General features: G+C 38.9%; 1 protein-coding gene across 7 annotated transcripts in view; it reads right to left on the bottom strand.

Moving 5' to 3' along the window:
* Positions 1-26,828, bottom strand: part of GPBP1L1 (GC-rich promoter binding protein 1 like 1) — a 73,029-nt gene that overhangs the window by 14,269 nt on the left and 31,932 nt on the right. For 6 of the 7 annotated variants that reach the window (XM_024986191.2, XM_005204666.5, XM_024986187.2 and 3 more), the window contains exons 2-7: positions 19,939-20,958; positions 18,690-18,804; positions 16,336-16,465; positions 15,660-15,946; positions 2,186-2,258; positions 891-1,084 (exon numbers count right to left, since the gene is read on the bottom strand). In XM_024986191.2, coding sequence (XP_024841959.1) covers positions 891-1,084; positions 2,186-2,258; positions 15,660-15,946; positions 16,336-16,465; positions 18,690-18,749 — 744 coding nt within the window. In that variant the 5' untranslated portion in view covers positions 18,750-18,804; positions 19,939-20,958. Of the gene's footprint in view, positions 1-890; positions 1,085-2,185; positions 2,259-15,659; positions 15,947-16,335; positions 16,466-18,689; positions 18,805-19,938; positions 20,959-26,828 lie in introns of those variants that run through there. The other variant, NM_001205575.3, reaches the window with a different exon arrangement.

Here is a 26,828-nt window from a genome sequence, read left to right as displayed (position 1 = left end):
ACAACTGGCTTGAGGCCTATTTTTATATGACCCATAAGCTAATTTTTTTTTTTTTTTTTTCATTTTTAAAGGGTTGGGGAAAAAAAGAAAAAGAGAATGTTACCAAAAGGTCATATGTCATTGTGTGACCAACAAAGCCTAAAGTATGAATTATCCGGCCCTTTACAGATAAATTTTAGCCTGCCAGGCTTCTCTGTCCATGGAATTCCCCAGCCAAAAATACTAGAGTGGGTTGCTATTCTCTTCTCCAGGGTATCTTCCCGACCAAGGCATCAAACCTGGGTCTCCTGCATAGCAGGCAGATTCTTTTACATCTGCCACCAGGGGATCCCTAAGTTATCCAACCGCTGCTATACTGATGGTATGGGATCACTAAAGGGACTTAATGGGAAAGGATGGGATATATTCAAACTGCTTTAGGATAACCATTCTGACAGTTCAGTGGAAGATAAATACAGAGAGATGAGGCAATAGAAGGGTACACTGAAATAATAAATGTGAGATGACAAAGACATAGGATATCATGGAGGAAAAAATTGACAGAGACTTTGTAACTGCTTGGCACAGGGGAATGAGTGAGGAGGAGGAGGAATGAAGCAGCAGCCATGGTATTCAGCTCACTGATAGATAAATGTTGATATTATTAATGAAAACAGCACATCAAGAGAAGCAGGTTTATAAGATGAAGCTAGAGTATGAGAGGCCTACTAAACATGTAGTTGACAGCAGTAGAGAGTTTGGAGACAAGAGTAAAATACTATACATATAAGTTAGTGGTACCAAATGAATATCTGGTGAGGGACTCAACAGGAAAAAACAAATTTACTAAGTTCTTATTTATTCATCCCACCTTTGCTGTATAAGGTTCTGAAACTGATTCCAAATCATACCTTGGATGGAGGTGGTACAGGCTTAGGAACCAGGTTCTTATAGACACTTGGAACCATGGTTGACGATTTGTTTCCATTTGCATGGTGAGATCCTGGTGAGGTGAATGCAGCAGAGAAGGCAGCAGCAGGATCTTCTTTGGAAACTTTTTTGATGACTAGCATTTTGGAGGGTTGCTTGGCACTAGGTGGGTTTTCTGTGAAACACAACAGTGGAGAGCAAAAGAATGTCAAACCTTTTGGTTAACACACAGCATAGTTCAAATGAAGGCCTCACTTTCAACGAAGAGCTAAGAGTTGTGACTAAGTGACAAACATTTCCTGGTGTGCACTTCATAGATATTCTCAAGAGTGACACTACTCAGGAACCATAAGAACAAAGGCAGTATGTCAAACACTTGATTCTAAATTCATACTCAACCAAAAAGCCCGAAGATGCCAGCCATCTTTCAGGCGTATAACATGCCTCATGTGCAGTGTGATCACTCAGGCATATACCAAACAAGAATATATCCAAGGGTAGCAACTCCTGTCAGCATGAGAATAGAGAGAGTAGAGAAAACTGGAAAAAGGAGTCTGCTATGGGACCTTCTGATGAGGCGAACTGGAGCAAAGCTATTCATTAACAAAAGGGAAGTGGTATAGCAACTGCCCTTAATCCCGCAACTCAGAATCCACACCCAGTATTTAGATACACTAAAGCTGTCCTAGTAAGATGCCTGGCTACTGAATAACACAGGAACTAGGAGAGTACAATTTGTAAATGCCAAACATCCCAATGCTACAGAATCAGGTTTGGTTTGAAATACACTGATTTGTCTAATAACTTTTTATAAAGCTAGTTATTCCCAACATATACATATAAATGTGTGTATTTATAGGTTTTCCCCTACCTACACAACAATCATCATTTATAATTGCCAAAAACAAGGATACCACCACCACAGTCAGCAAACAGAACCTGGCTGAACAAAATGTTCTATAGGATGTGGTATTATTTAGCCTATCAAAGAATACTTTAGAATCTATTTGCTTAAAATCTGCTTTCAAATTCAGGGTTCTACAAGCTCTCAATTGTCTTTATTCTGACTCCACTACCTTTACATCCCAATGGTATTTTGGGGCGGGGGTGGGGTGGGGGCAGAGTAACAGTTAATAGGTGTTAGTTACCATGTGCAAATGGATGAGATGAGAAACCAGAGATTAAGAAACAAACAAAAAAAGAGATAAATTTTTCTCCTCTCCCTGCTAATAAGATAAATTTAAAGTTTTGCCTTTAAAATGGCAAATCTACCTACCCCACACTCCAGAAGGGGTCCCAATAGGTCTGCATGGCTGATTCTGTTTGCCAGCTTCTGGATTCAAAGAAGGCTAGGAAAAAAGGGTATATTAATGATTGATATAGAAAGCTAATCATTTCAGCACTTTTTGCAAAGTAGCCTTCATCATGGAACCTATCAAATAACTATCAGCAGCACTTATTTAACTCTATATTCAGAATTAACAGATATTTTGAAATGCCATCAATAGATCTTACATTAATCTCAGGCTCTTGTGGCTTTCATTTCCTTTAATATAAGAGGAGTAAAAAATTAAAAAAACAAAACAAAAACACTGTGCAAATTCTCATCTTCCTATAGGATATATATATGCCAACTTAGGAGAAAGCTGAATGAACAAGAAAGTATATCACTTTTTTCATATTTAAAGAGCACAATCTGGTCAGTGAAGTGTGTAATATCCACAGCATTTTTAATAAGACTGCTTTAGGGCAGAGGCACCTCATGTGCTAGGACTGTGCTGGGAATTTACAAAGGCCATTAAGAAGAATCCTTATCCCCACAGGGGACACGGTTTTCCTAAAAAGATAAACTTGCAGCCGAAAGCACAATAAAAGGTTATAGGTGCTATGATAAACGTTCACATTAGGGAAGGAGTACTAAGGAAGGAATAGTCAATTCTACTAGAAAGAGAAGTTCTATCAGAACAAGTTTCATTAGAGGAGTCCTTAATGATGAACTCCTAGGCTGGAAAATGGGTGATTCCAAAACAGAATGCTCAATGAACACCAAGACAGGAAAAACATGAAAAAGAATCAAATACTCAGAGATCTGCACACAGTTCAACATCAGTGCTAGGGAATGAGAGGACCTTTCTTTGGGGAAAGAGATGTCTGGCAAAATAGGAAAGTGCCAGATTGTGGAGCAGTTTTAAGGGAGGTTGAATCTTATTCTTTAGGAATGGGGCTATAGGATCCCCTCGCCCATTTTTATTTTGGCAACTACTTGCTGGTTTTGTTTTCTCCTTAGGAGATACCTAATGTCTGGCTGTGCTTCTGTTTCTGTGGTGCAATACAATGATCTAATTTTATCATCCTTTCTTTATAAGCTAGTATATATTCTTCCACTATTCAGTGGTAGAATTCATATGGAAAAGATAGAATACATGCTTGTTTCTAGGGTGGGGTATCATTGTGAACTCACAGCTTTGATCATATTTAATTTTATTTAAGGGCTTCCCTGGTGGCTCAGTGGTAAAGAATCTGTCTGCCAATGCAGGAGATGTGGGTTTGATTGCTGGGTCTGGAAGATCCCCTGGAGAAGGAAATGGCAATCCACTCCAGTATCCTTGCCTGGGAAATCCCATGGACAGGGAAGTCTGGCAGGCTGCATACAGTACATGGGGCTGCAAAAAGAGCTGGATATGACTTAGTGACTAAACAACAATGGAAATCAAACACTTGAAATTATTACTCTTAATTGATGCATGAAACATCCCAAGTTTGGCCAATGGGAACCTCTTCAATTTGGCTTCTGAATCCTTTTGATACAAGCCTAGCCATCTTTATTTCTTTACTATGTAGTATAACAAAACATTCTAAGCTTATCTTATAAATATCCTGTCCAGAAATGGCATTTCAAGACCACGATCTGGGCACTAGGGACATTATTATGGTACTGGTCATTGTCTCCAGTACTTTTTAGTGGACAGAGCCTGGAAATGCACAAACATGTGCATATACACACATTTTGAAAGATGAAATACCTCATGGCTTAGTGATATTTCCAATTCAAATTGAGGGCCTTGGGCTTTTTACTAAACATCTTCTATTTCTATCTGTATTTCCTTTCTTATACCTCTGATTTTCAAGGATACAAAATATCAACAATATGATTAATAAAAATGATCTTACACAATGTTTGTGACCTTTATAAATGAAGATAAGTGTGACACAGTATAAAATGCTTGGCTCACATTTTCTTTGCTTGAGTATCCAGTTAATTCACTGGCTTGGGTTATAAAGCTTTGTTGTCAAAGTATATCTGATTTTTTCTTTGTTCTAAGTCACTTGTTCTTTGTGTCTTGATATACAAAGGATGGCTGGTCTGGCTGTCCTTTCAATTTGTAGTTTCAAGTCTTACTGTATTTCATAAAATTATTCTTGAATTACACTTTTTAGCACTTACATTTTTCATTGTTATTCTTTTGAAGGGTGAGTTTTTGGATTTTTTTGGGTCAAATTACCGCATCTCTTTTTCAATTCTAAATCTCAATCTGTTTCAGTTTCATTTAAAGTTTCCTTTAATTCTTGGAAAACACTACTGTTTATTGTCTTGTGCTCTTTGTTTAGTCTTCATTTTTCTGAACTTTTATTGTTTCTTTCCCAAGTTCTAGCACTGCGAATTTTCCTGGTTATGTTTTTCTTGTACCATTTATTCAAATTGTAAAATAGCAGGTTATGGTTCCTATCTGTATTGTGCACATCTTGCAGGTGTACTTTGCATGGGCTATAGAAATGATATTCTGTTCCTTACTATCTTGATCCTTTCATGTTGTTCCATTTTTATGTGATCAATTTTTGTGAATGTGGATCAAGATAGCTTTGTAATATCACTCTTATAGCTCTCTCTTCTGTTGTTTCCATGGAGTGCTCAAAAGGACTATGGCATACTTTCTTTGATATCCTAGCTCACCACCCCCCTCCCCATGCATTTTATATAAACCTCTTCTTCCCTTTGTCTCTACTGTCTGTCTCTGCAGCTCAGTCTGGATTCTATTTCCAACAGTTTTGTTCTCAGTGAGGGGCTTTTGTTTTGGAAGGGAGCACTGGCTAGTTATGATTAAAAGGGATAGAACTCTGTGCTGGTTATCATTTTATTGCCTCTTGGTTCCAGTCATCCTTTCTGCTTGTTCTATGTAAATTTATCTGGGCACTTTAAAAAAACTCCCTTTGTTAATCTGCTGGCATGGTAATGTTGTCAGTAGACAGCAAGGACAGACTTTTGCTTCTTGCCCCTGTGTGCTCACTCAGCAGACTCCTGCAGCACCCTGCTCCTGCTCTAAGCTGGGTTCTGAAGTACAAGTGAGTGCTGACTTGAGTGGTTTTACAGCACTGACATCTCCCATGAACAGCTTTATGAGGTACTCTAAAGGGCGTATTTCCAGTATGTTCCCCAAAGAAGCACCTTACCAACTGCTCAGCCATTCAGTGAACCACAGCTAAGCCCTTCCAACAAGATCTTGATCTCAATCTTGGGAGTGGTGATGGGGCAAGAGAGCACTCTTGGGCACTCTGTCTTAGCCCTAGGGTCAGTGGCAGCTCCTTGTATCTGCTAATTCGCTACCTTAGAATTCTATATATTTAAAAAATATATTTATTTGGCTGCATCAGGTCTTAGTTGTGGCATGCAGGATCTTCACTGCGTCATGCCAGAATCTTTTGTTACCTGCCATGCATGGACGTTAGTTGCAGAGTGTGGGCTGTCTAGTTGTGGCACACAGGCTTAGTTGCTCCACAGCATGCGGGATCTTAGTTCCTCAATCAGGGATCGAATTTGCATCTCCTGCACTGCAAAGCAGACTCCTGACCACTGGACCACTAGGGAAATCCCAGAACTCTGTATTCTTTATATTATTTAGAGTTCTCTTTACTTCTTGCTAGCCAATCACTCATTACCATATCTTGTTAAGTTCTTTATGTTAACTTTCCTTGGTCAAATTACTCAAAGATTTCTCTCTCCTAATCAATCCACTTAGACCCTTCAAACCTTATCCCAGAATACCTCTGTATTTACTAGTTTTGGGGATATGGAAAACCGCCCCTAATTTCTAGCTGCTGTTCTCAAATGTTCTCTAAGCTTTCCAGAACAATTCCTGGCTCTTATGAAAATCTGGGGATGCTCGATGCCCTATTGTTTCCTTCAGTTTCTCCTGCATAAATGCTAATACCTAATTATCATTCAAGTTTTATAGCTTTCAGTAATTTGCCCCTATGCTGCAATACCTCACTTTATTTAACTGTAGGTGATGTCCATGTAGTTTCTGGCTCTTCAATCCTGTAATTTCAGACTTAGAAGTAATACAAAGAATTCCTATACATCATGCATTTAGAGTTTCATGTCTCCTGCTTGGCTGGCAGACTTTTTACTACTGACACACCTGGGAAGGCTTTCTAGAGTGTCATATAGATGGAATCATGCAGTATGTACTCTATTGTGTAAAGTTTCACTGAGATTCGTCATGTTTCATCCAGTCATTCTTTTTTTATTACTGAATAAGTAGTCCATTAAGAATCCATCTGCCAGTGCAGAAGACACAAGAGACTAGATTGGGAAGATCCCTTTGAGTAGGAAATGGCAACCCACTGCAGTATTCTTGCCTAAAAATTCCATGGACACAGGACCCTGGCAGGCTACAGTCCATGGGGTTGCAAAGAGCACGGCATAGTATTAAGTAGTCCATTACATGACTACACCACAATTTTTCTATTCCTGTTTCTACATTTAAATTGTTTGCTGGGAATTCTCTGGGAGTCCAGTGGTTAGGGCTCCATGCTTTCACTGCCGAGGGCCTGGGTTCAATCCCCGGTTGGCGAATTAAGATTCTACAGGCCACATGGCATGGCCACCAAAAAAAAAAAGAAGTTTCCAGTTTTGTGTTATTATGAAAAAAATTACAGTAAATGTACATAGACTTCCATGCCTCTTTAGTAAATACACAGAAGTGCAAGTACTGGGTCACCAGATTTATGTTTAATTTTATAAGAAACTGCCAGATTTTCCTCTTCCCAAAATGGTAGTACTACTACACACACCTACATGAGAGCTCCAAGTACTCAAAAATGTCACCAAAGTTAGTGTTTTCAGACTTTAAATATTAGCCAGTCTGTTCAGCAATATCTCATAGTGGCCTTAATTTAAATTTCCACACTTCCTTTATGACTAATGACACTGACCATTTTTTCATGTGCCTATTGGCCATTCTTATATCTTCCTTGTGAAACATCTGTTCAAATCTTATTTATAATTTTAAAATACTGATTTGTAGGAGTTACTCACATTATGGCTACAGGCCCCTTTTCAAATCTATGATCTGCAAATATTTTCCTGAGTCTGTGAGACAAGCAGAAGTCCTAAGTTCTGATGAAGACCAATTTATCAATGCTTTCCTTTATAATTACTGCTTCCTAGGTCAAAGAAATCTTTTTTAAAAATCCCCTATGTGAGAAAGATATTCTCCTAAGTTGTCTTCACTTCAGGCTTTACCATAGGTCTATAAACCATCTCAAATTCATTTTTTATATGCTAGGTGATAGGAGCAGAGAAGATATATACCCATACCTGTGTGTGTATGTGTTAGTTGCTCAGTTATGTCCAACTCTTTGCGACCCCGTGGACTATAGCTCGCCAGGCTCCTCTGTTCCTGGAATTCTCCTGGCAAGAATACTGGAATGGATTGCCATTCCCTTTCTCCAGGGGATCTTTCCTACCCAGGGATCAAACTCGGGTCTCCTGCATACAGGCAGATTCTTTACCATCTGAGTCACCAGGGAAGCCCGATCTATACCTAAGAGAAAGTATAGGTATAGATGGGGAAGCCATCAGAGAAGCTACCCTAGTCACTCAACTGGTAAAGAATCTGCCTACAATGCAGGAGACCCCAGTTTGATTCCTGCATCAGAAAGGTCCCCTGGAGAAGGGATAGGCTACCCACTCCAGTATTCTTGGATTTCCCTGGTGGCTCAGATGGTCATGAATCCACCTACAATGTGGGAAACCTGGGTTTGATCCCTGGGTAAGGAAGATCCCCTGGAGAAGGGCATGGCAACCCAATCCAGTATTCTTGCCTGGAGAATCCCCTGGTCAGAGGAGCCTGGCAGGCTACAGTCCATGGGATCTCAAAAGAGTCGGATACGACTAAGCACACACATACTTGCAGCATCTATACCTATATATAGATAGATAAACAGTTCCGGCACAATTTATTAAAAACATTTCTTTCTCCACTGATTGGCTTGCTTTGGTACTTCTGTTGAAAATCAAAGGAACATATTAATGAAGGTTTATTTCTGGGTTCTCTATTCTGCCGTACTATCAATCTATATGCATAATAATGTCATATCATTTTGATTAGTGTTGCGTTATACAAAGTCTTCATGTTAGGAAGTATAAATCCTCCAACTGTTCTTCTTTTTCAATATTGCTTTAGATATTCTAGGTCTTTTTATTTCAATATAAGAAAGCATGCTTGCTGGGGTTGTACAGTCCATAGAACTGATGTCCTAACCATGTTGAATCTTCTAATTCACAGCCTTCCATTCAAAATGTATCTCTTATTTAGATCTTTAATTTCCCTTGGCAATATTCTGTGGTTCAATATTAAAGTCTCTCACATCTTCTGTTAAATTTATTCCTAAGCAGTTTTCAAAGGCTTTTTAGAATTTTGTAAAAAACCCTCTGTATACATATAAGCTGTTGAGTTCTTATCTGTGGATTCAATCAACTGCAGATCATATACTGCAACTATAGTATATACTACTGAAAAAATCTCCATACAAATGGATATGCAAGCTGGAACTCTTGAACAGCATGTTGTTCAAGGTTCAACTGTATATAAAAATACGACTTAAAAAAAAAATTAACGCTGTAGCCTAAAACCTTGTTAATTCGTTAGTCTTTACAATTTATGTAAGCAACCAGGTCACCTGTGAATAGAAACTTATTTCTTTCTGTTAATTTATAATGCATTTTCTCTTTCTTGCCTTACTGCACTTGTTAGGATCTCCAGTACAATGCTAAATATAAGTAGTGAGAATATACATGTTAATACTGCTCCTGGAATTAAAGGGAGCTCTGCTCTTACTGGAGAATTTGGTAAGACTCAAAGCCATGGCTACACTGTTGTACCTTCTCAGAATCCCTTCTCTCCACAAATTTCTTACTCTCAGATTCCACACACATTAAAGCCCAAATCCTACAAGACTACCCTCACACCTGGCTCCTTCTTCAAGGAACAGTGTACCATGCATCATCAATTCATTCTCTTATCCTTGGAAGGTAATATCAAACTGCCAGGAACAAAGCTCTCAACCACATTTACTAACAGCTACCATTTAAAAATATATGTGCCAGACTTTTCTGGCAGTCCAGCGGTTAAGAGACATTTCTACTACAGGGGGCGCAGATTAGATCCCTGTTTTGGGAACTAGGATCCTGCATGCTGTACAGCATGGCCATTTAAAAAAAAGAAAAGAAATTTTATTCTTTCTTGATATATCCCATTCTTTTTCAACTAATCACTTCTTAATCCCCCTTACTGCTATTCCACACACCTCCTCTCTGAATATATTACTTTCCTTGGATGATTTTGTCCATTCAGAAATCTCAGCTACCACCTCTGTTTCCAAAGGCATACCTCTAATTTACCTCACCCATCTCTTTGGTACTAAGACTTCTTTATCTTCTACCCTTCAATTCTGCTCCTCCTGCATTTTCTTTTCAAATGATTACTTCAGTTCAGTTCAGTTGCTCAGTCGTGTCTGACTCTCTGCGACCCCATGAATCGCAGCACGCCAGACCTCCCTGTCCATCACCATCTCCCGGAGTTCACTCAAACTCATGTCCATCGAGTCGGTGATGCCACCCAGCCATCTCATCCTCTGTCGTCCCCTTCTCCTCCTGCCCCCAATCTCTCCCAGCATCAGAGTCTTTCCAAATGGGTCAACTCTTCTCATGAGGTGGCCAAAGTACTGGACTATCAACTTCAGCATCAGTCCTTCCAATGAACACCCAGGACTGATCTCCTTTAGGATGGACTGGTTGGATCTCCTTGCAGTCCAAGGGACTCTCAAGAGTCTTCTTCAACACCACAGTTCAAAAGCATCAACTCTTCGGCGCTCAGCTTTCGTCACAGTCCAACTCTCACATCCATACATGACCACAAGGAAAAAACATAGCTTTGACCAGACGGACCTTTGTTGGCAAAGGAATGTCTCTGCTTTTGAATATGCTATCTAGGTTGGTCATAACTTTCCTTCCAAGGAGTAAGCGTCTTTTAATTTCATGGCTGCAGTCACCATCTGCAGTGATTTTGGAGCCCCAAAAAATAAAGTCTGACACTGTTTCCACTGTTTCCCCATCTATTTCCCATAGTGATGGGACCAGTGCCATGATCTTCCTTTTCTGAATGTTGAGCTTTAAGCCAACATTTTCACTCTCCTCTTTCACTTTCATCAAGAGGCTTTTGAGTTCCTCTTCACTTTCTGCCATAAGGGTGGTGTGATCTGCATATCTGAGGTTATTGATATTTCTCCTGGCAATCTTGATTCCAGCTTGTGCTTCATCCAACCCAGAGTTTCTCATGATGTACTCTGTGTATAAGTCAAATAAGCAGGGTGACAATATACAGCCTTGACGTACTCCTTTTCCTATTTGGAACCAGTCGGTTGTTCCATGTCCAATTCTAACTGTTGCCTCCTGACCTGCATACAAATTTTTGAGGCAGGTCAGGTGGTCTGGTATTCCCATCTCTTTCAGAATCTTCCACAGTTTATTGTGATCCACAGAGTCAAAGGCTTTGGCATAGTCAATAAAGCAGAAATAGATGTTTTTCTGGAACGCTCTTGCTTTTTCGATGATCCAGCAGATGTTGGCAATTTGATCTCTGGTTCCTCTGCCTTTTCTAAAACCAGGTTGAACATCTGGAAGTTCACGGTTCATGCATTGCTGAAGACTGGGTTGGAGAATTTTGAGTATTACTTTAGTAGTGTGTCGGAGAAGGCAATGGCACACCACTCCAGTACTCTTGCCTGGAAAATCCCATGGATGGAGGAGCCTGGTGGGCTGCAGTCCATGGGGTCGCTAGGAGTCGGACACGACTGAGCGACTTCAGTTTCACTTTTCACTTTCATGCACTGGAGAAGGAAATGGCAACCCACTCCAGTGTTCTTGCCTGGAGAATCCCAGGGACGGTGGAGCCTGGTGGGCTGCCGTCTATGGGGTCGCACAGAGTCAGACACGACTGAAGTGACTTAGCAGTAGTAGCAGTTACTAGCATGTGAGATGAGTGCAACTGTGTGGTAGTTTGAGCATTCTTTGGCTTTGCCTTTCTTTGGGATTGGAATGAAAACTGACCTTTTCCAGTCCTGTGGCCACTGCTGAGTTTTCCAAATTTGTTGGCATATTGAGTGCAGCACTTTCACAGCATCATCTTTCAGGATTTGAAATAGCTCAACTGGAATTCCATCACCTCCACTAGCTTTGTTCGTAGTGATGCTTTCTAAGGCCCACTTGACTTCACATTCCAGGATGCCTGGCTCTAGGTCAGTGATCACACCATCATGATTATCTGGGTCGTGAAGATCTTTTTTGTACAGTTCTTCTGTGTATTCTTGCCACCTCTTCTTAATATCTTCTGCTTCTGTTAGGTCCCTACCATTTCTGTCCTTTATCGAGCTCATCTTTGCATGAAATGTTCCCTTGGTATCTCTAATTTTAAGAGATCTCTAGTCTTTCCCATTCTGTTGTTTTCCTCTATTTGCACTGTTCGCTGAGGAAGGCTTTCTTATCTCTCCTTGCTATTCTTTGGAACTCTGAATTCAGATGCTTATGTCTTTCCTTTTGTCCTCTGCTTTTCGCTTCTCTTCTTTTCACAGCTATTTGTAAGGCCTCCTCAGACAGCCATTTTGCTTTTGCATTTCTTTTCCATGGGGATGGTCTTGATTACTTATTATTCACTAATTCCTTTTGAATAGAAATCTTATTTTTTTATTTTAATTTTTGTAGAAATCTTATTTTTCACCCTTTGTTCTCTAGGTACAATGCCATGGTTTCCATTCTTTAGATTTATCCTCCAAAACAATATTTTTAACAAACTTAATGTCTGTTAACAGGAAAATGGATAAACAAACCTAGTATATTCATACAACAGAGTATTTCCTATACAGCAGTAAAAACGATACACAGCAGAGTTTCTCAACCATGGCACTACTGACATTTGGGATTGGTTAATTCTTTGTTATAGGGCTGTCCTGTGCATTGTAGGAAACTCAGCAACATCTCTGATCTCTACATACTAGATGTCAATAGGACTATCTCCAGTTGTGACAATCAAAATTTCTCTAGATATTGTCAAATGTGCTCTGAAGGAGGTAAATTTGTTCCTGGGTTGAGAAACACTGATCTAGAGCCCTATGTATCAATATAGACAAATCTCAAACAATTTTAAGGAAATAAAAGAGAACTACGTTGGACACGACTGAAGTGACTTAGCAGCAGCAGACGATGTGATAGTATTCATATAAAATCAGAATCAGGCAAAACTGTATTACAGATTGTTTATGGATACATTCATATATGGAGCTGGTGCAAAAGTAACTGTGATTTTGCACTGCTGAATTTTGCTCTTTGATAATGGAATATATTATTAAATAAATGTGGTAATGTTATACACATCATTTTAATGTGCTGCATATCTTGCTTTATGGCTTTTTGCTAATGAGTTATTACTTGCTGTTTATATTTATTTTAGACCACGGAAATGTGAAATGATATAGACAAAAAGCAAATGTGAGTGATTTTCTTATTCAATTTCAAAATGGGTCGTAAAGCAGTGGAGACAACTTGCAACATTAACAATGCATTTGGCCCAGAACTGCTAACAAACATATAGTGCAATGGTTGTTGAGAAAGTTTTGTAAAGGAGATGAAAGCCTTGAAGATGAGGAGTATAGTGGCCAGCTGTAGTGGAAGCTGACAACGACCAACTGACAGCAGTCATCGAAGCTGCTGCTCTTATACAAGAAGTTGCTAAAGAACTCAACGTTGACCATTCTACAGTCATTTGGCATCTGAAGCAAACTGGAAAGGTGAAAAAGCTCAAGTGTGTGCCTCATGAACTGCCTGTAAATTAGACAAACTGTTTTGAAGTGTCATCTTCTTTTATTCTACACAAGGACGATAAATAATTTCTTGATCAGATTGTGATGTCCGACAAAAAGTGGACTTTACATTATAACCAGCTCAGTGGTTGGCCTGAGCAGCAGCTCCAAAGCACTTCCCAAAGCCAAAGTTACACCAAAAAGGAAAAAAAGGTCACGGTCACTGTTTGGTGGTCTGCTGCTGGTCGGATCCGTAACAGCTTTCTGAATCCCAGCGAAACCGCTGCATCTGAAAAGTATGCCCCGCAAATCACTGAGATGCACTGAAAACTGCAACACCTGCGGCAAGCACTGGTCAACAGAAAAGGCCCAATTCTGCATGACGATACCCGACCACATACTGCACAACCGATGCTTCAAAAACCGAATGAACTGGTCTATGAAATTTGACCTCATCTACCGTATTCACCTGCTCTCTTGCCAACCAACTACTACTTCCTTCAAGCATCTTGACAACTTTTTGCAAGGAAAATTCTTTCCACAACTAGCAGAAGGCAGAAAATACTTTCCAAGAGTCTGTCAAATCCCAAAGCGTGGATTTTTATGCTACAGGAATAAACAAACTTACTTCTCATTGGCAAAAATGTGTTCACTGTAATGGTTCCTATTTTAGTTAACAAAGATATGTTTGAGCCTAGTTATAATGATTTAAAATTCAGTCTGAAACCACAATTATTTTTGTACCAACCTAATAGTAAAAAAACATATATGATGGGAAACACTGAAATAAAAACGGTGATTACCTTTAGGGGAAAGAGGAGAATATGGTTAGGGAAGTTTTAACTGTACCTATAATTTACCTCATTTATAAAAGAATGGTCTGGAGCATACTGGGCAAAATGTCAATATTCACAAAGCTAGGTTATGAGTGTACTTGACCATCTTCTCCACACTTTAATGTACACTTCAGTTCAGTTGCTCAGTCGTGTCCGACTCTTTGTGACCCCATGAATTGCAGCACGCCAGGCCTCCCTGTCCATCACCAACTCCCGGAATATGCCATAAAAGTGTAAACACAAAATAAACCTGCCCTTATTGACCTTGTTCAGGTATGATGTGACTTAGCAGGTGAAGATAACACTGCCTTAAACATTTCTTTCTATTGTCAACTCATTTCTCACTGGAAAAGTCACAGAACTGATAACAGACCTTATCAAACTATGCCAATCAGTAGTATAGTACCAGTTTAAAAAGTACGCTAAGTAACTTCTACCTTACCCCACACCAATTCTCATTTCTCATTATCTTTTTTTTTTTAACTAAAGCACAAAAGAAACTTAAACTACTAAAAGAAATCTTGTTTTCCACGTGCTCAGCTGACTGTGATCATAATTATATGTATTTTAGATAAATGTTCAGATAAGGTAGAAATTATAACTATAGTTGCTTCATTTAATTGGGTGAAAATTACAAAACCAAATTCATTTTATAACAGGAATACCATTCAACTTTTTTTGTTGTTGCTGCTGGTTTGATGAGGATTTCATCAAGCTCTCAAAGTGTGATGAGCAAGAGAGATTTTGTTTCCTAATCACTACCACTGGTCTTGTTTGAATTTGCTTATTTATTGAATAAATAAAGTTATAATTTAGTGTAGTCATTTTGGACTATTGAGTACTTAAAAACATTCTGGTCAAATACTTAATGTATTGGTATTATAGACTTTTCCAGGAATAAAATTTTAAAGGATGGGCACCTTGAAATAGGAATATTAATAAGTAACATTTAAATTAAGAGCCCTCAGACCATTTGCTAGACTTGGGAGAGGAGGGGCTGAATGCCTAAATTTTACTCTCTAGTTGGCTTTGATAACATGAAATGGGTGTTATAAAAGTGACTAGCTTATCTAATGTGCTACTTAAAAATAATGAGCTACACTAATAGGATTTTGCTTCTAGTCATATGTGGCTTCTGGGCACTTGGAATGTGTTATCTATATTAAGATGTAGTATAATTATAAAACACACAAAGAATTTTGCAGACCTAGTATAACAAAGAATGTAATTATTTGAAGATAATGACTACAGGTTAAAATAATAATAATGATTTGGATATATTTGGTTAAATAAAATATATTATTAAACTTTTAAAGGTGCACAAAAACTACTTTTGGCTTAGAGGTCAAAAGGCATATAATTCACCACAGAGTAGCATATATAGGCAACAGGTAAAATATTCCTAACTGTGTGTTTCTAATCTTATCACAACTGTCTATATAAGCAAGCAATATCAGAGGGAAAAATCCCTCTTATGATAGTTGGAGAAAGACAATTTAACAGTTTTCCATAAATATATCTGAATATTGAATCTTATAAAACTTAAAGAAAACTCAGGATTTCTTTCAAGTTCCAAAGGTGTAAAGATGAAAAAATATTAAGATTTGCTAAAAATTATACAGGAATTTTGGTCCTCATCTTCATATTAATCAACTCTTTCCTAAAAACAATAAAAGTCTAAATGTAGGACTCCCTTTTATTTCTTCAAATGTTCTTATATATATATATATATAAGAATCATTTTAGATTTTAACTGCAGAACTAAACCTTTATACTTACAAAGTCTTCCTCTTCAAACTGCAACTTTTCTACCTTATCTTCTTTCTTCTCTTCCCTAATATCTGTAGGTGGCTTTTCCTGAAAGACACAGCCTTTCCGGGAATGGAAGCTGCCATTCCAATGGCGATGGTTTCCTGTGCCACCCCCACTACGCTGGCTCATGCCATCATGACCTCGTGAAGAGCCATGCCAACCAGATAGGTTCCCTGTGATTCCAGCATATGCTCCCTTAGAGACACCAGAGTCCACAGAATCATGGCGAAACAGGGAGGGCTGGTGCCAAGAATCTGAAAAAATAAGGAAAAGTAACACATTAGTGTGTTTGCTTTCTGGAAATTCAGGAACAAGTGGGCCATATGCTTCCTGATCTAATTTACAGTATTGCCAAAGCCCTTCAGGGGACTTCTAAATAAAAAATTAAGTCCACACACACACAAAATCACAAGATACATCCTTTTGTTTTAATGTAATTTCTGTATGAGTTCTTTAACTGAATAAATGACTTAAGAGCACCTAAGAATGTTAGAAAGCCAGTATAGCTGAGTGATGACTACTGGACGATCTAATTGAGTATTATGTTTACAAAAGATCATTATTCCAAGGTTATGGACATGTACCCTCAACCTGGGCTTCCTCTGAGTAGCTTAAATAGTCATGGAAGTTGGGTATGTCTTACCTCCTGTAGTTCGAAGAGGTCCATTGTTGAAAAAGCCATCAGAGGAATTATGTCTACGACGGCTTACTCCAAATCTACCATCTCCTCGGGGTAGGTGCTCTCCGTGTTTTTCGAAAGTCGCTGTAGGTGACTAAGATGATAATAAAGTATAGAGAAGCAAACAGATAAGTACGTATCAATCTCTTTCATTATCTTTGGTTTTGCGTCAGGCTTCTAGAAAACAAGTAATATTGGTGGCAGACATCTCCATTTTGAGCACATGGGACATAGCTAAGGGCAATAGTTCTCTGAGTTAGAGAAGTCCTACATTTCCTATTTAATCACTGATAATTCTAAATAGCTTATTTGTGTAAATTACTCTCGAATTGGACAGAAAGGAACAGTTTAAATACCATCATGGCATGCCATTAACAATCACACAAAAGTTTTTATAGTTTTATAAAACACTTATTTCCATTGTTTAATACTCATAACAAGATTACAATTTGACATCATCCCCATTTTATTTACACATGAGGAAGGAGGTCAGAGAGAGTAAGTCTCTGAGGTTACACAACTAAAATAAAGCATTTTGAGAAACACTATTATGTCCTTTCCTACTCCAAATAGTTGTATGCTATGACAGTCTTTTTCTCAAACAATAGAAAACTGAAGTTTAATAATCCATGAAATGTATGGTTTACAGGCCCACCACACCCAACATTTGATAAGTGCTTATAGGAGAACTACAGGTTGTGTTAGAGAAATCTTTACATCTATTTCCTTATTATTAATATCTTCACTTACACTTGGTATTGTCAGATTTTATTTAGCCATTCTAGTGGGTTGCAAGGGCTTCCCTAGTAGTTCAGCTGGTAAAGAACCCGCCTACAGTGCTGGAGACCCCAGTTCGATTCCTGGGTCATGAAGATCTCCTGGAGAAGGGATAGGTTACCCACTCCAGTATTCTTGGGCTTCCCTGATGGCTCAGCTGGTAAAGAATCCGCCTGCACTGTGGGAGACCTGGGTTCGATCCTTGGGTTGGAAAGATGCCCTGGAGAAGGGAACAGCAACCCATTCCAGTATTCTGGCCTGGAGAATTCCATGGACTGTATAGTCTATAGGGTCACAAAGAGTCAGACACAACTGAGAGATTTTCGCTTTCTTTCAGTGGGTTACAAAGATTTCTCCTTTCCTCCGAAAGTTTACTGGGTTTTAATTCTTCAATTTAGGTTATAATACACTTCAAGTTAATTTTTATGTATGATATAAAGTCAAGGTTGAGGCTCTCCCTCCTATTCCTCCATAAATATCCAGTCCTAAAGCAACCTGTTGAAAAGGATTATCACTTCTGCATTCAATTACCTTGGTACTTTAGTAAAAAATCAACTGACTAAATATACAGGACTATATTTGAATTTTGTATTCTATTCCACCACTTCACAAGTCTATGCTAATACCACACAAATTTGCTTGCTGTAGCCTTAATGGAAATATTTATTAATAAATTATATTTCCTAATTCTTTTTACCAAGTTCATGGCGCTAAATCAATTGTTCTCTGCAGGTATAAGATCTGCCTACTTTTAAACACTTTCCTAGTTCCCATACCTAATCTCTCAGGTCCACCACCTCCAACTCTTGAGGCGGATTATGTCAATTATGAGATGGCTGCGAATTTCACAAGCGCAATTCAAACTGAAATTTAGAGTAAAGGGTTGTGGGTCTAGACAGAGCAGGAACATCTTCCCCAAAATTCATGTTTAAAAAAATGTTTTTTTTTTTTTTTCTGAGACTATCTATCAACTTTGTCCCTCCTCTATTAGGTGGCAAAATGGGAAGTATTTTTATTAGCTTCCCAAAGGTTTCCTTTATCAAGAATATATTCCATTTGTCTTTATCCTTAATGCAAACATTTTCTCCAAAATCAGTAAGCAGACCATTGTCTCTGAAATAGAATTTCTAGGATTTAATTTGAGAGTCATGTAGTAGTCAATCAATTACTGTCTATTCTTTTTCCTCATCAACTACTACTTTAGACATATGTACATTCATTCTGAAGATCCATTTCCCCCAAACCGAAGTGTTCTGCAGCTAACACAGGAAGTCTTAAGTGTGTCACACGATGAGAAAAGCTTAACATGTAACGAAATCAACAGGACACTTGGGTACACACTGACTTGAACTGCCTAAGTGTTTATACCCTATTTATATCCTAAAAGTAAGATAAAAGAAAGATAAGTTTATGAAAACATATCTAAAATTCTCAGACAAGACTGAATATACACACAAAAAAACTAGATTGTAAAACAGAGGCTGTAAGACAAGGATGCAAAGAATTGGTATTAAGATATTTACTAGAATGAAGAACAGTACCTTAGCTGACTGGGGTGTTGAGAAATTTAGCCAAGCAGGAACAAAGTCATGCTGCGCCATTTAGGTCCAGTGTCTCTTTTCAACAAGGTGAGGCATCCAACCTCATGGCCAGGATCTGAAAATGAGAAAATTGAAATAATTTATTCTTGGAAGAACCTTGTATCAAGTAAAGGAGTCTGTGATTTCTTTAAGGTTGCCCTTTTACAGAAAGACTTGCTCTCTGAACCTTTCTAGAGTAGTCATCTGGCCTCATACATCAGAGAAGTTCTGAACAAAAACAACAGTCTGTGAATATATAACCATGAATATTCAACACACAGAGAGAAAGTGGGACATTGCCCTAAAAGTTATATGACAGAAGCTAATGAATTCTTGGGTTATAACAGAAGAACCTTAAGAATAAACAACTACTTATAACTATCGATATATGCTATGCCAGGTATATGCTGTTGCTGCTGCTGCTGCTAAGTTGCTTCAGTTGTGTCTGACTCTGTGTGACCCCATAGATGGCAGCCCACCAGGCTCCCCCATCCCTGGGATTCTCCAGGCAAGAACACTGGAGTGGGTTGCCATTTCCTTCTCCAATGCATGAAAGTGAAAAGTGACAGTGAAGTCGCCCAGTTGTGTCCAACTCTTAGTAATCCTGTGGACTGTAGCTCACCTCCATGAAGACTGTAGGCTCCTCCATCCATAGGATTTTCCAGGCAAGAGTACCAGAGTGGGGTGCCAATGCCTTCTCCGCAGGTATATGCTAAGTTGCTTCCAACACTGCTGATACTTTGTGACCCCATGAACTACAGCCTACCAGGTTCCTCTATCCATGGGATTCTCCAGGCAAGAATACTGGAGTGGGTTGCCATTTCCTTCTCCAGGAGATCTTCCTGACCCAGGGATCAAACCCATGGTCTCTTATGTCTCCTGCATTGGCAGGAGGGTTCTTTACCACCAGCACCACCTGGGAAGCCCCAAATTATAGATACTTATAAAAAAAGATTAATCTGCTTCAGGTAACTTCAGGCAAAAGCAGTAGAAAAAAATCTTCCTAGAGAAGGAAGTTATAACTTCTCAAGAGTTTTTCTATTAGTTCACATTAACTTCTAATCAGAATCAATTTTCCTGAGAGATCTGTTGGTGTCTCCAAACTACCTCACTGATAGTCTCCAGAATATATCAGAAAAGAGTAGGTATTTTCCATGATACATATACATACACAGTCTTCTTCCAAAGTTAGACATAGGAGGATACTTACCCCAGAGTATAACCTCTGTGGTCCTGCTTCCTGAACTTCTTGAGTTGCCAGCTGGATTTCCACAAGGTTCTCTTGTTAAAAGGGTACTTAATTAGGCTGGCCAGCAGAATGCCTTACGATGAAGCAGAAAGAATCCAGGCTCTGTGTGGATCAATCTCTCAGTCCCCTCAATTGCTCATCTTAAACTATCTAGTTCCTGACACGTTTCCCAAAGGGGAAGGGGAAAGGGGAAGGGGGAGGGGAACATAAAAAGTATTTGTTACATTTAAAAAATGGGGGGAAGGGGAAAGAGCTATATCAATGTTCACCTCATTCAACTTCCTTGAGTGATGGCACTATGATGTTGCTTAAATAGATAATACATGGACATTTGCACAGTGAATGCAAATACTGTTCATAACAAGGTCATAGCTTAGAAAGACAGAATGACTTTTGTTTGGTCAAATAATGTCACTGAAGTGACAGATCAAAAATAAAACACAGACGAGCTATAAAAGATCTTCTGAGTAGTCAACTCTAGTAGCAAAACATCCACATTACAAAGCCCTTAATTTATAAATCTCATTATTCTTACACAGCTGGTAAAAATAGCCTGCAGGTATGAGTTTATATTTGTCTTATCCTTCAAAATCTACGGACATAAGAAAGCTTGTTAAAAAAAACAAAAAAACAAAAAAACCCAGGAACTTGATATGCCTTTCCCTCCAAGAATAGCAGCTTTCAAGGCAAATTTCTTGGTATAAAGCTCTCAAATGTTTCTATTTCTTTGGTCTTCACTATTTATAAATTCACAGCAAAACTAAAACAAGTAGAAAGGCAGGGCTTAAGAACAGTCATGGAGAAAGCTCCAAAGTGAGGTTTTCTTCTCTTCAGTTTTCTGTATTTCACTTGTTCTGCCCGTTCCCAAAGACTAAATTGAGTTAATGGAAGGTAATAAGAATCTTCTACTTCAGCGGAGAAGTCACTTTGGATCCATTTTCATTGTTATTCAATCATTTAAAAGGCCACAGGAATCTATCACTATAAATGAAAAAACAAAATAACGTATCACAAGAGGCAAAATTACTATATATAATTGCTAAAATGAGACATGGTCAAATGATGGACCTAGGAGACAAAGGTCTAGGAGACAAAACTCAAATCCAATTTAAACATTAATTTAATGTACTACCACCTATAGCAACAACATAACCGGCTAAAACTTTTTTAAGGATTTTAAAAGGATTTTAGAAAAGTGAGGTGAAAAAAAATCTACCTTTAAAATGACTATTTCTCCAATTAGCTATCAAATGTAATTCAGAAATGCAAATTAGAGTCCGTTAGATTTAGACTTTCCCTCATACTTGGAACAGCTTGTCATAAGTGGTCAAAGAGGCATAACTAACTGGTTTATTACACAGTCATCAACTATTTATTTAGTACTAACCACGGCTAGATGCTTAAAAACAAGACATCCGTCATAGCATTCCTCATGTATTTACGTATTTTTAGATACCTACTTATCAATTAAGAGACTTAAGTGCTTATTCTCTGACGTAAGATATGCAGTAAGAGATGACATAAATATTTCTTTGGCAAATTCCTAACATACTTCCAAGGGCTAGAACATTTTCTGATATAAGAGAATGCTTGCATCTGTGGGCAATTCTGGTCTACACTGGTAAATACTAGTTTATAGACTATTTCTCATATAATCAATTCCTGTTTAAAGAAACACTAAATTCAGAACAGTAAATACCTCTGTGGGGAAACAATGGGAAAGGAATCAGAAAAAGATTCTGGGGAGCTTTACCTGTATCTATAATACATTATTAATTGAATGATGGGCATTCACTTGTTCTCTACACTTTTTATATCTTTATAATACACATATGTGTAACATCAACCACACAGAATACACACATGTAATACTTTTAAAAAATGACCTTATTAATATGCAAAAGAAGTTTCAGTAAGTTCCAAAGAATAAAAGTCTATGATCTCTTACTATGTTAAAATCAGGAAACAATTTCCTCTTCAGTTCCCACTCTCCTTCCCCTTCCTGAAGAAATACTGTACAAAGCCATTAGGAGCAGTCAGGCGAAATAAAAGCAGCAAAGGGGGAGGCTCCAGAGGCCAGAGCAAGGTACTGGGGCACAATCAGGATGTGAGGGTGTCCACAGAGGGAGGAAGGATACTGAAATGTGTGTACGGCAGCAGTCCTGCACAGGCTGTTGGACCTCATCAGGTGAGTGTCCCAGTACAGTCCAATGCAGAGTATTGGAACCTCAAGAGGAATAACGAGGATTTCCTGGCAAAGGGACATGGCCAAGTGGGTTGCAGGCTTCCACGCAGCAATGTGCCTTCCACAGTTGTTACAACTCTGACGTGTTTAGGGAGAAATACATATAAGGGAGGAGGTGATAAATGCAGGTTGGTTACATACCAGGATTTGATCAAAAAGTAAAAAATATTAGGGAAAAATGGGAGTCAGATTTCTTACTGTGAGAGAAGTGATACAATGATAAACTTTCAAAATCTTTAAGTAGAAGAAAAACCACTATGAATAAATTTGCACTATAACAGCTAGAGCAATATTTAATAAAAAATAAGCTTTAAAAACTTATTTTTTTAAGAAGATTAAACAAACAACTTTATTGCTCTTTTTTTTCATGATGGGAAAGGAGCAATAAAAAGAATCTAAAGAAACACAGAAACATAAGGTCAGAAAAAATCAGAATGATTTTTTAAAACAATAATTATTTTGAAACAGATTAATAATAATTGTTTAAGACAGAATGAAAAAGAGGAAATAAACACAACAGATAAATAAATAATCATGAGTAGGGACTTCCCTGGTGGTCTAGTGGTTAAGAATCCACTTTGCACTGCAGGGGATGTGAATTTGATCCCTGGTTGGGGAACTAAAACTCCAGGAGCTGAGGAGCACTAAGCCCACAGCACACACTCCCGTATTCTTGCCTGGAAAATTCCAAGGACAGAGGACAAGGAATGGTTAGTTCAAGGATAATCTCTTGATATTGGTTCTGTGGTCCAGCCTAGAGATTTTGAAAAAAAGAACTGATTGCAATTCACAACCTGGAGAAAACTTGATTTTTTTTTTTTTTGAAAACCAGTTTTTAATATAAACAAATTAAAAGCCAAGTCACAAAATATTTAGGAAGAAGTAAAATAAACTGAACTACATAATTGATGGGATACGGGAGTAAAAGAGAAATAAAAGTTCATACTCTGATTTCTAGCAAGGGTAACTTCGGAAATAACTACCACATTACTGACTGATACAGGGAGTAAAAGCTAACTGGCTACTGTTCCTCCAGTATAATTCAGGTGTTTTTTTAAAAAATAAATTTATTTATTTTTGACTGCACTGGGTCTTTGTTGCTGTGCACAGGCTTTCTCTATTTGTGGTTAGCTGAGGCTATTTTCAAATTTGGAAAACTCAGCAGTGGCCACAGAACTGGAAAAGGTCAGTTTTCATTAAAATCCCAAAGAAAGGCAATGCAAAAGAATGCTCAAACTACCGCACAACTGCACTCATCTCACACGCTAGTAAAGTAATGCTCAAAATTCTCCAAGCCGGGCTTCAGCAATACGTGAACCGTGAACTTCCAAATGTTCAAGCTGGTTTTAGAAAAGGCAGAGGAACCAGAGATCAAACTGCCAACATCCGCTGGATCATGGAAAAAGCAAAGAGTTCCAAAAAACATCTATTTCTGCTTTATTGACTATGCCAAAGCCTTTGACTGTGTGGATCCCAATAAACTGTGGAAAATTCTGAAAGAGATGGGAATACCAGACCACCTGACCTGCCTCTTGAGAAATCTGTATGCAGGTCAGGAAGCAACAGTTAGAACTGGACATGGAACAACAGACTGGTTCCAAATAGGAAAAGGAGTACGTCAAGGCTGTATATTGTCACCCTGCTTATTTAACTTCTATGCAGAGTACATCATGAGAAACGCTGGACTGGAAGAAGCACAAGCTGGAATCAAGATTGCCAGGAGAAATATCAATAACCTCAGATATGCAGATGACACCACCCTTATGGCAGAAAGTGAAGAGGAACTCAAAAGCCTCTTGATGAAAGTGAAAGAGGAGAGTGAAAACGTTGGCTTAAAGCTCAACATTCAGAAAACGAAGATCATGGCATCTGGTCCCATCACTTCATGGGAAATAGATGGGGAAACAGTGGAAACAGTGGCAGACTTTATTTTTTGGGGCTCCAAACTCACTGCAGATGGTGACTGCAGCCACGAAATTAAAAGATGCTTACTCCTTGGAAGGAAAGTTATGACCAACCTAGATAGCATATTCAAAAGCAGGGACATTCCTTTGCCAACAAAGGTCCGTCTAGTCAAGGCTATGGTTTTTCCTGTGGTCATGTACGGATGTGAGAGTTGGACTGTGAAGAAGGCTGAGCGCCGAAGAATTGATGCTTTTGAACTGTGGTGTTGGAGAAGACTCTTGAGGGTCCCTTGGACTGCAAGGAGATCCAACCAGTCCATTCTGAAGGAGATCAGCCCTGGGATTTCTTGGGAAGGAATGATGCTAAAGCTGAAACTCCAGTACTTTGGCCACCTCATGCGAAGAGTTGACTTGTTGGAAAAGACTCTGATGCTGGGAGGGATTAGGGGCAGGAGGAGAAGGGGACGACAGAGGATGAGATGGCTGGATGGCATCACTGACTCGATGGACCTGAGTCTGAGTGAACTCTGGGAGTTGGTGATGGACAGGGAGGCCTGGCGTGCTGCGATTCATGGGGTCGCAAAGTGTCAGACACGACTGAGCGACTGAACTGAACTCAAGTGAACTGAGGCTATTCTCTAGTTGCAGTGTACAGGCTTCTCTTGTTGTGAAGCACAGGATCTAGGTGCGTGGACTTAGTTGCCACTTAGTTGCCCTGTAGCATGTGGGATCTTCTTGGACCAGGGATTGAACCTGTGTCTCCCATACTGACAGGCAGATTCTTCAGCACAGGACCACCAGGAAAGCCTCAGGACTGTTTTTACTTAAGTCTATACCTGCAGTGAAACAATCCTATGACAAACCTAGACAGTGTTTTAAAAAATAGAAACGCCACTTCGCTGACAAAGATCCATATAATCAGAGCTATGGTTTTCCAGTAGTCATGTACGGATGTGAGAGCTGGAGCATATAGAAGGCTGAGTGCCAAAGAATTGATGCTTTTGAACTGCAGTGCTGGAGACACTTGGACAGCAAGGAGATCAAACCAGTCCATCCTAAAGGAAATCAGTCCTGAATATTCATTGGAAGGACTGAAGCTGAAGCTCCAATACTTTGGCCACCTGATGAGAAAAACTGACTCACTGGAAAAAACCCTGATGCTGAGAAAGATTGAGGGCAAGAGCAGAAGAGGGTGACAGAGGATGAGGTAGCTGAATGGCATCACTAACTCAATGGACATGAGTCTGAACAAACTCCAGGAGACAGTGATGGACAGGGAAGTCTGGTGTGCTGCAGGCCATGGGGTTGCAAAGATATGACTTAGCGACTGAACAACAATACCTATAATACCTAATACATGATGACATTGTCCCTGTAACAGTTTCTTATGGAAAAATATAAAATCAAGTTTCCATCTAAAATAACATAATCAACTATTTGTTGCACCCTTTCTGTTGTAAGAATTTTGGTTTCAATCACAGAGAACCAGAAATTCAAGGCAGGAAGATGGATCATCTATTAGGTTATAAAATTGAAGGAAAGGAAGACACGAAGGAAAGACACATTTTCTTTCGTTATAGACACGAAGGAACATGCCTCAGTTTTAAACACACAAATATTTCCCTTTAACAAAGCACACTAGGCACATTTTAACTGACACACATTATTTTTTCAGTCAGTGTTCAACCCCAAATTACTCTAGTAGAGTTTCAGCTGAGGCAGTGACTGTAGAGGGAATATTAACTGGTGATGCTTTGCTACTGGTGTGAAAGTTCTAAATCTGTTATATATCCCATAACTACTTACTGACCATCTCCAACATACTAGGCCGTCAACCTATCAAAGTGTGGTCTGTGCATGCCATGTACAGCATGTGGTGGTGAGGAGATGAATGACAAGCGGGAAATGAAGAAAGAGGACAGATAAAGAAAAAAGAAATCCCTGTTTTAGAAGCAAAAGACTAAAATGTCAATAATGGTTTTACTAGGATGGTGTAACTGCAAGCATTTTGGTTCACGTTTGTAGTAAAATGTTCTTGTAATGAAATGTCTTTACTCTGGTTATGCCTCCTGGGGCTGTGGCTATTTTTATAAACAACTAATTGGTGCAACTTTAGCTTAACTACTGAGAAATTCTTGGAAGGAAAAATACATCACTCAAAACTTTTGGGGTGGTTATCAAGACTTAAAAAATTTAAATATGAGATGTCAAGTATGTAGTCTGGATCTCAGAGAGGTCTGTTCTGAAGAGAGAATTCTGGGAATTATTAGTGTTTGGTGAAAGTGAAAGTTGCTCAGTTGTGTCCGACTCTTTGCAACCCCATGGACTATACAGTCCATGGAATTCTCCAGGCCAGAATACTGGAGAAGGTAGCCTTTCTCTTCTCCAGGGCATCTTCCTAATCCAGGGATCGAACCCAGGTCTCCTGCATTGCAGGCGGATTCTTTACCAGCTGAGTCACAAGGGAAGCCCAGCGTTTGTAGTATTTGGTTGATGATGTTTAAAATCAGAAGAGATGAGATCTAAGGAGACTATAAAGATTTATGTGAAAGTCTCCAAGTGCTATCTATTCCACTCCTTAGTTTCCATTTCTGTTTGTCACTCTAGGTTCCAGTTACTCTTCCATTAAAAACCTGGTTTCAGGGACTTCCTTTGGCAGTCCAGTGGTTAAGACTCCACATTCCAAGGCAGGGGGCATAGGA

The sequence above is a fragment of the Bos taurus genome, chromosome 3, assembly GCF_002263795.3.
Source record: "Bos taurus isolate L1 Dominette 01449 registration number 42190680 breed Hereford chromosome 3, ARS-UCD2.0, whole genome shotgun sequence".
NCBI classification, from domain to species: domain Eukaryota; kingdom Metazoa; phylum Chordata; class Mammalia; order Artiodactyla; family Bovidae; genus Bos; species Bos taurus.
Note: the sequence above shows the minus strand (reverse complement) of the source record. Positions and strands in the feature narration are given on the sequence as shown.